This window comes from Camarhynchus parvulus, chromosome Z, assembly GCF_901933205.1.
Source record: "Camarhynchus parvulus chromosome Z, STF_HiC, whole genome shotgun sequence".
In the NCBI taxonomy this organism is placed as follows: Eukaryota; Metazoa; Chordata; class Aves; order Passeriformes; family Thraupidae; genus Camarhynchus; species Camarhynchus parvulus.
Genome location: NC_044601.1, coordinates 26,763,722 through 26,777,108, shown reverse-complemented (window position 1 = coordinate 26,777,108; position 13,387 = coordinate 26,763,722). Strand labels below are relative to the sequence as shown.

The 13,387-nt window shown below is 35.6% G+C and overlaps 1 protein-coding gene across 1 annotated transcript in view; it reads left to right on the top strand.

Moving 5' to 3' along the window:
• ADGRV1 (adhesion G protein-coupled receptor V1) overlaps positions 1-13,387 on the top strand; it is a 302,349-nt gene that overhangs the window by 76,228 nt on the left and 212,734 nt on the right. Inside the window, exons 29-36 of the mRNA XM_030969486.1 lie at positions 1,646-1,785; positions 2,199-2,808; positions 3,710-3,925; positions 5,124-5,339; positions 6,196-6,440; positions 6,636-6,817; positions 7,591-8,402; positions 9,624-9,833. Of these exons, the coding sequence (XP_030825346.1) occupies positions 1,646-1,785; positions 2,199-2,808; positions 3,710-3,925; positions 5,124-5,339; positions 6,196-6,440; positions 6,636-6,817; positions 7,591-8,402; positions 9,624-9,833 (2,631 nt within the window). The remainder of the gene's footprint in view (positions 1-1,645; positions 1,786-2,198; positions 2,809-3,709; positions 3,926-5,123; positions 5,340-6,195; positions 6,441-6,635; positions 6,818-7,590; positions 8,403-9,623; positions 9,834-13,387) is intronic.

Below are 13,387 nucleotides of genomic sequence, written 5' to 3'. Positions count from 1 at the left end.
CCTTTCCTTTCCTTTCCTTTCCTTTCCTTTCCTTTCCTTTCCTTTCCTTTCCTTTCCTTTCCTTTCCTTTCCTTTCCTTTCCTTTTCCTTTCCTTTCCTTTCCTTTCCTTTCCTTTTCCTTTCCTTTCCTTTCCTTTCCTTTCCTTTCCTTTCCTTTCCTTTCCTTTCCTTTCCTTTCCTTTCCTTTCCTTTCCGCCCCTTTCCCCCTTTCCTTTCCTTTCCCCCTTTCCTTTCCTTTCCTTTCCTTTCCTTTCCTTTCCTTTCCCCCTTTCCTTTCCTTTCCTTTCCTTTCCTTTCCTTTCCTTTCCTTTCCTTTCCTTTCCTTTCCTTTCCTTTCCTTTCCTTTCCTTTCCTTTCCTTTCCTTTCCTTTCCTTTCCTTTCCTTTCCTTTCCTTTCCTTTCCTTTCCTTTCCTTTCCTTTCCTTTCCTTTCCTTTCCTTTCCTTTCCTTTCCTTTTCCTTTCCTTTCCCCCCTTTCCCCCCTTTCCTTTCCTTTCCTTTCCTTTCCTTTCCTTTCCTTTCCTTTCCTTTCCTTTCCTTTCCTTTCCTTTCCTTTCCTTTCCTTTCCTTTCCTTTCCTTTCCTTTCCTTTCCTTTCCTTTCCTTTCCTTTCCTTTCCTTTCCTTTCCTTTCCTTTCCTTTCCTTTCCTTTCCTTTCCTTTCCTTTCCTTTCCTTTCCTTTCCTTTCCTTTCCTTTCCTTTCCTTTCCTTTCCTTTCCTTTCCTTTCCTTTCCTTTCCCCTTTCCTTTCGCCCCTTTCCTTTCCTTTCCTTTCCTTTCCGCCCCTTTCCTTTCCTTTCCGCCCCTTTCCTTTCCTTTCCTTTTCCTTTCCTTTCCGCCCCTTTCCTTTCCTTTCCTTTCCTTTCCTTTCCTTTCCTTTCCTTTCCCTTTCCTTTCCTTTCCTTTCCTTTCCTTTCCTTTCCGCCCCTTTCCTTTCCTTTCCTTCCCTTTCCTTTCCTTTCCTTTCCCCCTTTCCTTTCCGCCCCTTTCCTTTCCTTTCCTTTCCTTTCCGCCCCTTTCCTTTCCTTTCCTTTCCTTTCCGCCCCTTTCCTTTCCTTTCCTTTCCTTTCCGCCCCTTTCCTTTCCTTTTCTTTTTTTTTTTTTTTTTTGACATTCTGTCTCCCTTTTACTTGTTTCCAGGAATAGTTTCCTTTAGTACCAGACTCTCTTTTCTGTCTAAGCAGTAAGTTATGTCACCCAAGACAATATCTTTAGAAGTAAGATTTACTTGACTTGCTGGTGGTTTTTTGTGGTCATTTTTTTTTCATTTCAGTTTATGTCAGGATGAGATCTGCATTCATCTTGTCTTTCCTCTTATACTGTGGTTTATAGTATAACTCCTCACTGTCCTAAGTACTGCTCCATTTCATTCATTAAACCTGTAATTTTATTTTCGTTCCTCCCTTAGAATAATACTTTTTTTATTGCATAGTTCCATAGAAGGACTGAGAGGACTGCCTACTGAAGGTCAGCTCCTTTTACATACAGGCGATTATCATGCATTTTAAAAAGAAAAAACCAAAGATAAACAGCACAAATACTTCATACTCTCTTTTGTATTTCTGTAGCATATTTCTTCAGCTGCTTTCTTTCATGTAAGAAAACATGAGAGATAAAAATAACCCTTTTTGTAACTCTCATTTAACAGCTAGCTTGGGAATTGCATCCCACATCCTTGTGACTATTGAGGCTTCTGATGATGCTCATGGTGTGTTTGAGTTCAGTGCTGAGTCCATTTCAGTGAATGGAACTGAGCCTGAAGATGGAGATAGCAATGTTGTGCTGCAGGTTAGAAAGATTTGAGTCTCATATTGCTGCATTGTACTCTTCTCTCTGTTTTTACTGGTGTTCTCTGATGTTTTTGTCTTTAGTCTATGGGGTTTAGAACAACTTTGAGATGAATATTTGTTTTCTCAGTCATGCAGTGTTTGCTAATGTATATTTTTCAGCTTGAAACTAAAATAATAATAACATCCAAAAACTTAAAATCTTCTACTTACTTAGAATCAAGGGACTGCTGTCTTAAAATAAGTGTTGATAATACAAGTTCTCCAGAGCTGAGATAATAAAAATGACATGCTTTTAAAACACAGACATATCTTAAATTCATCATGCTATTGTGTTTGCTTAATTACATTTCACACTTCTATGTTTCTTTCTCATAGAACAAAAATATGCACATCTTTATATGTTTTTCTTAGGTTGTGAGAAGTCACGGGGCCTTATCTCAGGTGACATTGCATTGGATCATAGATTGCGATCTCACCAACGACCTGGTCTCTACGGATGGGAATGTAACATTTGATGTTGGCCAAGTGAGAGCAAATATTACATTACAGGTTTCTCCTGATGATGTTCCCGAATTGGATAAGATGTTTTCAGTCTTGATCATCAATGTCTCCCTTGGTCGTCTTGGATATCATACTAATGCAACATTAACTATTTTAGCTAATGATGATCCATATGGAGTCTTCATCTTTTCTGAGCAAAACAGACCAATAAAAATTGAGGAAGAAACAAAAAATGTCTCTCTGACAGTTGTAAGATGCGGTGGTCTCCTTGGTACAGTAATGGTGAAATACAGAACTATTGGTGATGAAGAAAAGCTTCCCTTTCTTCCACCCGATGTTGTCAGAGCAATAGAGGGAAAAGACTATATACCCGTTACAGGTTATGTGATCTTTGCAGCCAATGAAAGTGAGGCCACAATATCCTTGCCTATTTTGGATGATGATGATCCTGAGAGGTCAGAATCTGTTTTTGTGGAGCTAAGCAGTGTTGTTTTGATCAAGAAAGCTCAGGATCGGCCAAGTAAGTGTCTTACATAAAACCTACAATTTAACTATGAAGGTTAGTATTTATATATTGCAGGAGAAACTGCAGCAAGACAAATGAACTCCAATGAACCTCTTCCAAACTCTGTATACTTAAGATATCTCTTAGTTACTTGACTTGTGCCGGTTCACTTTTACGTCCTTTGGCACATTATTTTATTGAAAAAGCATGAGTATTTCTTTATCCATTTTGCATTTCTTATGCAAAGCGTTTCAGGCCAAATATGTTACGATATTTGTGCACTAATACCTGCTTATTTAGCATTATTTCTGGAAGTTCAGAAGTAGGATATAAGCTAGTTTTTAAAATTAAACTACAAGAAAGTCTTATTAAAAAAAGTGATGTGCTGTTTTCTTAGTATCGACAATGTTTACTTAATTTCTCATTCAGAAAAATTCAGGTCATTACAGCCTGAGTGTGCTTATGGCCATTTGTGCTTCAGAGCTTCTGGGCACGTCTAATTGCTGCCCTTGCTCACAAATTAAGGGGTACCTTCAAATATAATTCCACTTGGAGTTGAAATCTTACTTATATTTCATCATATCAAAAATAAAACTGAAATTATTGTGAACTGTATTGATCTTATTATTAGTCTTATGGTTAAATAAATAAATAAATTCACAGTACTTCATATTTTAAAAAAAATTATGGCTTGTATGCCCCACAGCATAGTAGAATAATGTTCAGATTTTCTACCAGAACATAATTTAAACACATGTATTTTGATGTGGTTTGTAGTTATGCTTTGTCCAATTCCAAAAGAGATAATTGTCATGAAAACTAGAGACAGCTAAATTTACATGTGTGCCTATGAACTCTATAGCCATGAATAGTAATCATTTCAGGTACCACTCACTAAGTTTTCTTTATATTTCAGTTATAAATTCTCCTCGACTTGGTTTAGTGGGTGAGACAATAGCTCATGTGATTATCAATGCCAATGATGATGCTTTTGGAACACTTCAGCTTTCAGCTTCAGCTGTGCGAGTTGCTGAAAACTATGTTGGACCAATCATTAACGTGACCAGAACTGGGGGAATATTTTCAGATGTTTCTGTGAAATTTAAAGCTATGCCAATAACTGCAACAGCTGGTAAGAAAGCAGAATAGCAGAAATATGCAGCCTTTGTTAAAGCTGAAACAAGCAAGTGTGTAATGAATGATCTCTTGTATAACAAGAATGAAATATAAGGCATTGACTGTGCTTAGCAAACATGAATCTAAGACCTAGGGGAAAGTTTATGCATTATCACTGGAGAACTTAAAATTCAAATGAAGAAAGGAATTGGGGTATTTGTTTACTTAGTTTGTTTACTTATCACACCACCACTTAAAAACCCCCTTGTCCCCCACCTCCCAAAATTCTATAGTAGTATATGTAAAAACAATTTAGTCCCATGTATATATTTAAACCCATGGTGTATTGCTTAGTTGAGCTTATTGGAGAAGAAGTGAGAGCTGGGGACTTAGCTGTAAAACAAATATGGAAAAATCTATCAAAACCCAAGGATACTTGTACATCTGAAAATGGAACATAAACTTCTCCAGTTGGTCCCTGCTATAGAGAAGGTACATAAAGAAAGGAGAAAAATTATGAAGTCTCTAGGATTATTTAGACAGTTATAAATTGAGTGCACTGTATTTCAGCTATGTTCAAACTGATTAGGTGAGTGATACATGCTCTGAGAACTTTTAATTTCATTTTTATCTAACAGAGTGTTACAAATGTGTAGTTAGATTTATATCAGAGTAAGCTTTCAATTAGTTTCTGTAGCAGAGCTGTGATCTAGTGTATCACAGATGTTCCTCAAGACGCTCGAGACAAGTTTGCCTAAAATGAAGTCGACACATAAAAGGTGCGCTTTACTGAAATCTGCTTTGACAAGGTGCTTCTGTTTCACTTTATCTCTTGGAAAGCGTGACAGGAATTATAAATCAGATAGAATCAGGTAGTGTGACCTTGTAAACAACAGACAATAATGGACCTTTTGTAACTACCTCTTTGTCTAACAGTTCAGAATCTCTCTCTCTTTGGGTCAGCCAAGTTTTATTTTGATCCAACCAGACATCTAAAAGGCAACAGGACATGAATAAAAATAAATAAATAAATAAATAAATAAATAATTGTTTTGCGTCTAAAGATAAAGGAAAAGACATCATAAAAACACAGAGAAATGCATGTATAAGCAAAGAGAAAATGGGTATTTATGATAATGTTAACCACACTGAACCATAAAGCATTGATATTATCTGTGTTTTATTATTTTGGATTTTGTCATCTACAAATCTAGGTGAGGACTACAGTGTAGCTTCATCAGATGTTGTCTTACTAGAAGGGGAAACAAGTAAAGCTGTGCCAATTTATATAATTAATGATATCAATCCTGAACTTGAGGAGTCATTTTATGTTCAGCTGCTGAACCAAACAACAGGAGGAGCCTTGCTTGGATCTTTGACGAGGGCAGTCATAACTATTGAGGCTTCTGATGATCCATTTGGATCCTTTGGTAAAGGAGTACATATTTTCTTTCTTCCGTTAACATTTTTTTTTCTGGGGGTTGGTGGGGAAGCTGCAACTTGGCAGCTGAAATGTGGGTATAGAGAGTAAAGGAAAAGATAAGATGAACTGAATTAAAACATGTAATAAAAGGAGTAATGGGGCTTTATTACAACAGAAGGATTGTGCCACTTGGAGGCTCTGGTTGTTGGCACCAAGCAGTAAACAAGAGGCAACAGGTAGAAACAGATGCCCAGGAAGTTCATCTGAACATGAGGCAGACCTTTACTGCAAAGGTAGTAGAGCACTGGAACAGGTTGCCCAGAGAGGTTGTGGAATCTCCTTTAGTGGAAACATCTAAAAACTGTCTGGACACATTCCTGTGCTGTGTGCTCTGGGATGACCCTACTTGAGCAGGGAGCTTGAATCAGATGATCTGCAGTGGTCCCTTCCAACACGACCCATTCTGTGATTCTAAAAAACAGCGATTTCTACTTAACATAGTCCATGTTAAATAGTTATAATTTATTTCTTAAATAAGTGACATGAAATCTGGTAAAGAGTTTCTTTGATGGGAATAATTATGAAGTTATATTCTAAGACTTAGAAATAGTTCATGTTTAGCCTCAAACAATAGGTGTATTGGAATAGACTTTTTGGATGAGGGCTTAATTTTCATGCTAATTTTCTCTGCAGATGAAAACATAAGTATTGAAAATGTGCTTTCAGGTTTAAACATGATTAAAGGGGGTTTACCTGTGCAAGTAAATGCAAGCAAGTGAAATAAAACTCTGTACTTCAGAAACAGATATATTTACTTTCAATTTTATTGTTTATGCACTACATCTCCCTATGGTGTATGTCAGTTTTTCAGAATACTGAATTCACTGTGGAGGAGCCTGAATTTGGATCAGTAACCATAAATCTGCCAATAATCCGCAATGCTGGGACACTGGGTAATGTTACTGTTCAGTGGGCTGCTACCATTGATGGGTATCCTGCTGAGGATGACTTGCAAGTTGCCATGGGTAATATTACTTTTGCCCCTGGGGAAGCCATTCAGATGTTGCTGTTGGAAATCCTGGCTGATGATGTTCCAGAAGTAGAAGAAGTAAGTAGAGCAGTTATGTCTCTCTTGAACAGTATTAGAGTTTTAACTTGTGTAAGAAATGTGTGCAGATCAAAGCAAGAAATGTTATGGCAGGAAGCTGCAACAAGTTCAGATTTTATTTTGCTTGTGATTATTTTTAGAAATGGCAAAGATTATTTAACTGCATTATTTTTTCTTCTTCTTTTTCTTTTTGAGATCATCCATGTTGAATTAATTCAGGCCTCCAACGGTGGTGCTATCGGATTAGATGGCATAGCAAATATTATTATACCTGCCAATGATAATCCTTATGGCACAGTTTTCTTTCATCAATCCTCATATCGAGTTCAGGAGCCACTAGAAAGAAATTTACTTGCAAATATATCAGTCAGGAGAAGGTCTGTATAATATTGGCTGATTTTGATTCTCTTTTTTTTTGTTGTTCTTGTTGTTTTGGTTTGGTTTGTTTTTTATTGAGTATTTTTCTGTAATAATTTTAAATGTCACACCCTTGTATAGGTATTTGCATAAATTTCTTGTTCTGCCAGTTTTTTTCAGAAACATTGATTTTGAACTAGATATCTGTTTGTTAGAAATTTATATTTATTATATATAAAGTACAAATGTAATAAATGTGTAGTGTAAACACAGTGTACACTATGTACTTGAAGTTTTATTTTTCCTGTTAAATTGACAAGCTATTTAAAGCTGCAAGCCAGCCTGTTCCTGTGATGTGAACTGGAGGACAAAATGTATCAAAGGTTCTGTGACGGAAGACAAAATGAAAAGCAGAACAGGCTTTTCATGTGAATATGGTATCCTGAGGACACCTCAGAGGAATGATAACAATGCTAGACAACAAAGGCTTTTTCTTCCTTGACGGTCCTAGGAAGATTAGGTTAACTCCAGAAACCAATGTTTGCAAACATGCATGCTTAATAGACTGCTACTCAAGTTATAAACACCAAAACTTGCTCTCCAAAAAACCCAGCTACTCATTTGCTGGTAGTACTAGCTTCAAGGGAAGTCACTTTAATTAGCTGTTTGTAACTTTTCAGCAATTCAGAAGTCATTAGCTGATTTTGTTAATTTTATTCTTAACCCAGTAACATACAGAATATTAGACATGCTTCACCAGCTAACATAATTTTTTTATTTTAATGTCTTTTAGTGGGGGAAGGTTTGGTCAACTGCAAATATTTTACTGCACTTCTGAGACTGACATTGTAGCTCTTGCCATTGAGCAAGGTGAGGATATACTGGCCTATTACCAGTCTCCTGTACAAGGAATTCCTGACCAGCCATCCAAGACCAGAGTGAATGTGTCAGCAGCAAGTGACCCACTGTATGCCTGCGCAACTCAGTGCCTAAAAGAACAAGCATGTTCAGCCTTTACATTTTCCAGTGCCTCTGAGATTCCTCTCTGCCTCTGGCTGACAACAGAGATCGGGCCATTAACTAACATGTCAGGATTATGGACCTACAAGAAAAACATCAGCAGTACATCCATTCTGTTTAGCACACAAGCCATTGCTGGTAGTGATTACGAACCCATCACAGGACAGTGGGCCATCATGCAGGAAGGGGAGGAGTTTGCAAATCTCACAGTTACCATATTTCCTGACAGCCTGCCAGAACTGGATGAAAAATTCACTGTATCCCTGTTGAAAGTTGAACTATTTAACATCTCAGCCAGCTTAAAAAATCAACCAACTATTGGACAGCCAAATACTTCCACAGTTACTATAATGATGAATGGGGATGCCTTTGGAGTATTTAAGATCTATAGTGTAAGTCCCAATGCAACAGAGAAAGGTCTATATATTGAAGTAGAAGAATGTCCTCAGGCCAGCGTGCAGCTTATGGTAGACAGGACAGAAGGCAGCCTGGGACAGGTGGCAGTGGAATGGCGTGTTGTTGGTGGAACTGCTACCCCAAACTTGGATTTTGTGGGTGTTGGTGAGATTCTGGTGTTTGCTGAAGGTAAGGCTAGGTTTAGCATTAACTTCTCTTGTCTAAAACTAAAGAAAACACAAAACAAACACAAAGACTAAAAAAAAAAGGGACGAAAAGTATAAATATTAAAGTATTTTTTTAAGAAATATTGAGGTGTGCACTATAAAGATAACATTTTTACTAAATAAATAAGAAATAATATGCTGAAATAGGTGTTGTATCAAAGATAATGAAAATAAGAATCAGGCCTAAGTGGTCTTTTGTTCTTATCTTCTCAATACAATACTATTTTTTAATGATATATCTTTTTAGATTCTGAGATTGTATTGATTTTGTAACATAACAGGACAGTTAAAAAATTGCAAATAAAAAACGTCTATGTCAGGCATTATTTAAGCACTGTGCAACATGACGGATGTATTTTTATTTTCAAAGTCTGACATAACTGAGCAATTGTTTTGAAAACAATTTATGGGAGTGTAGTAAAGATTCCAGTGTTCATTTTGTTTGCTAAATAATCTGAACTTAAATGAAGGGTTGCCAGGAATGATTTGGAAACTAACATGTAATTATATTAGTGTTTATAAGTTTACTAAATCTATTTTCAAAATACTTTGAAAGGCAATATAACAAAAATTATATGTATGGGGTAAACTGATAATTAGTACAGGTTAGGTACATACAATGACCAATAGGATTCTGTCGCAAATTGTAATGTGTTATAGAGAGTGGTAATTGATTGTGTTTGCTGCTTACATTGTCATTCTTTGATATTCCAGAAGACATGTAACTTATACAATGACAGAACACTCTAATACATTTCCTGGTCCAGTAAATATATAGTCAAATTTCATGTATATATGTCTGTATGTGACATCAGAAAAATGTATTCACTTGGTAATTTTTTTTACAAGAATTATATTCCCCTTTTCTAATTAAAATTTGAAAGCTGGAGAACTTATAAAGCAAATAAGAATTTTAGGCATTCAGAAATTATGCAGACATTGTTAATCTCTACAGAGTATATTTAATAATTTTTAAATTATATTGCCTAGTGTAACATTTCATTAGTAATTGAATAAATTTTCATAATGACATTCACTAACTTCTAGACAGGTAAATAAGTAAAGATTCTTCATGTCTTTTTTTATATTAGTTAAGTATTTACTACTAGAGTAGATGATTGCATCTTTTTAAAGGTGATTTTCATGTGCATGTATAAGTATGTATATGTTCTTCTACTTTTAGGCGAAACAAAAAAGATGGTCACACTGACCATTTTAGATGATCCAGAGCCAGAGGACAATGAAAGCATCATAATCAGCCTGGTGCATACTGAAGGAGGGAGCAGGATTCTGCCCAGTTTCGACACTGTAACAGTGGTTATCCTGGCAAGTGACAATGTGGCAGGAATCATTAGCTTCCAGACAGCTGGAAGGTCTGTTATTGGTCATGAAGGTGGGTTCTGTGTGTTGGCCACAATCATGTTGATTAACATCAGCTTCCATTTCTGTGCTTTCTGTTGATAACCATTATGTGATTGTATCACTGTTCAGAGAATGCCAGCAAACAGAGAATAACCACATACTTAGCACACAGTTCTTTGGATTTTTAATTCTTGCAATCATACTTAGCACACAGTTCTTTGGATTTTTAATTCTTGCAAACATAGATAGTACTTAAATGAAATCTATGGAAAAGTTGAATAGACTATTTCCAAACCCATATTTCATCATTTGTTCTTTCCCTTCCTTTTTCTGAAGATTATGCCTTGCTTCTATTGGCATTGCATTTCTAACTCCTTTTAGCACTTCTCATCCATTTATACCATGTTCCAGAATTATATATAAACCCCCTTATACAGAACAATTGCTAATCTTAAGCAAATATTATCTATCACTGACTTAAAATTAGCTTTTAATTATCTAGAAAATATTCCCACAGAAATAAAATAGGAAAAAATCTTCCATTTCTCTAAAGTTTCTCTTCATAATTTTTATAGCACCTCATTTTAGGAGTGTGACAATCTTGATGTCATCACTCAGTCATGACTTTTGACACTGATAATTGTTGGATATCTAGTGTCTATCACTGTTTTAAGAGAACATGTTTCATGTTTTACCTAGACTTGGTACAGTTCTGCATAGGACAGTAATAATAATAATGGTGACTGCTCTTGTTATCCCTTGCTGGCATATCAGTTTATTGCAATCTCACATTTTTATGATGTGTAAACTGATGGGTAGAGAAAACTGACAGAAATTTGCTGTCCAAGAACGTATGCACTGAATTTCTTGTTGGAAAAAATAGTCTATCTCAAAAGGACATGGTCTGCTTTTTTCGTATAATGAAAGGACTGCATAAGTTTTTGGGTTTTGTTTAGATACAGCTTGTGTTAATTCTATTGCGCCCAGTTTCCACCCCTTATTACTCCACATTAGTGGTTCTGATCTGCCTGACAAGCCAGCTGCATTCTGGCAGTCTAAGAACAGCTGTTAATGAGCCCAGGGAATTAATTCAAACCATCTCATTCCCCAAGGTTATGAAGATGTTATACACTTTCCATTGGTTAAATATTTGTCATAGCATGCTGAAGCTGAAAGATTTTATCTGGAGCTGAAATACTCTGCTATGTATAGTATGTATATAGTGCTATAACTGATTGCAATTCCTTTAGCTTGTGAAAAACACTGCATTGCACTGCATTATAGCAAGAAAAAACAGCCAAACTAGTTCACTTTGATAAAAAAAAAGGAACGAGCTGAGACCTTCATATGATTTCAGTGTTTTTACTTCATTTTTATTATCAAGTTTTTTCTTATGAAGGCAAACATCAAGCATAAATCAAAATAGTGTTATCTTTTATATTTATTATATTATTGAACAGTTTCTGTTAAGCAACTCAGTCTTTTTTTCAAGCTGTTCATATTATTTATCTCTGTGGGGAGGAAAGATTTGAAAAACTGAAGATTGGTGAGGAAGGAAAAATAAGTTCATTTTAAAATTGTTTTTACTTAAAGACCAACCCTACAGATGGGAGATGTTAGAAAATACTCAGTGTGAGAAAATTCAGGTATTTGTGTTCACTCTGGATTTTTGGCTGTCAACTGAAAAGAAATGGATTTTTCTCGCAGAAGACAGCAGGATGTTGTTAAAGTCTTAAAAACGTTTCCCATAGACTTGGACCTCTCTGTAAGCGGGGAAGGGAGTTAAGAAGCATGGTCAACCACAGCCTGGTGAAGGATTTGTGCACTGTCAGGCCTTTTGATATGTAACACAGTGCTCAGGCCTGGGCACTTTTTGCCCTGCTAATATGAAATAAGTTTAGCAGTATTGGTGTCTCTGTTTTGAAAGTTACGTAATGGAATAAATCTTTTCTTCTCACTTCAGTGGTGGATCATGGCTGCCTTGGTGTTACCTGCATATATTCAGTTCACACAATCACCATATTGAGGGCAACGACAGCATTTAAATACAGGCAGAACAGACAACAGTTGTATGGCTATGACTCAACTGGATGAAAACACACTGCAGTAGCTTAAAATAAGGAACAAGAGGAGAATCGGTTAGGTCCCCTCCTCTTTGATAAAGGCAGAAATCTAAGGAAAAATTTAAAATGGTAAAATATTAAAAAAAACCAAACCATAAGACAAAATAGGGAAATTAACTTAATAATACTTTCAATCATCAGGGATCAATTTGTATTTATGTTAGTATTTCTAACTGGATAGGAATAACAAGGATTTTGGTAAAGCTGGCTGAGCTTTACATGAGTCAGTAGCTAAGTACTGGAGAGTCTTTAATTGAGATGAATTGTAGTTCAGGTTTCTTCTTGGTGCTTGGATTACAGTGTATCAGGGTTCTGTACCTTGAAGTATTTTACAGTCTTCAGTGAAAATTTGTTGTATTACATAATGTTGCACTGAAATAACCTTTGTATATATCGTATGTTCTGTGATGATACTAAAGTAATTATTTTCTGTCAAATATTTATTTGTATGTAATGGATGTGCAAAATTTTCGAATAGGATAAACAGATTTCAGGGCAGTGTTAAATGATATGAAAAATTAGCCTTAGGGGAACCGGTAAATCTGTCCTTGGATATCTGACTGTAGAAGCAGAATTCTTGTGATGTCAATAAATTTTGAATTCCTTTGTTCTCTTAGAACTAGTGTTAGACAACTTAAAACAAGGTTTAAATGAAGTTTGAAATAATGAGACTGATAACATACTAATGCTATGTATTGGAAAATTGGTGTATAAAATTTTTATTTTACTTTGCAATTTTATTTTTCAGTTTCTTAAGGTCTTTTGAAGTTTGTTGTTCATATCTATCTCATTCATAGCCAATATATTGGCATCTCTCAAATATTTCCTTACCAAACAGAGAACATGTCCAGAAAGTGATCAATTTTTTCTGCCTGTTTTAGATATACAATACTGTCCTGCAGTACAATAATCTGGTGTTCTTTGAGTTACACGGTCAGTGAGAGTAGCTGTCCTGCTCAATTCTGTATGACATGGACTGGGAACACCACATCTTCGCTTTCCCTTTCACAGATGTATCTCAATGTTTCTCAATAGGGTAGCTTTTAAGTGTGTACATAACACAAACTAAAGGATGGAATTATTCCTAGTTCTGCAACAGCAAAAAAAATTGATATAAATTTATAGCAATACTAAGAAAACAATTTTCAGTCAATTGAGGATGGACCTAAGCTTACATGATTATTTCGAAGCCCCTCAATATTGCATGTCCTTGAAAACTAATTCCACACTTATATACTGGCAAACTTCCATTCTGTGAACTGGGAAAATGCTGTTGTCATACAGATGCAATACACTTATGTATCGTAAATAAAAGTCTCTCCTCTAATGGAAATATATTGCATATTGCATAACTTTAGTAATGTTACCTGCTGATCAATTTCATATTAATATAATATGTGATTTTACATGCACATATTTAAAATATTTAATTTTATGCCAAATATTTACTTTGTATAAATGT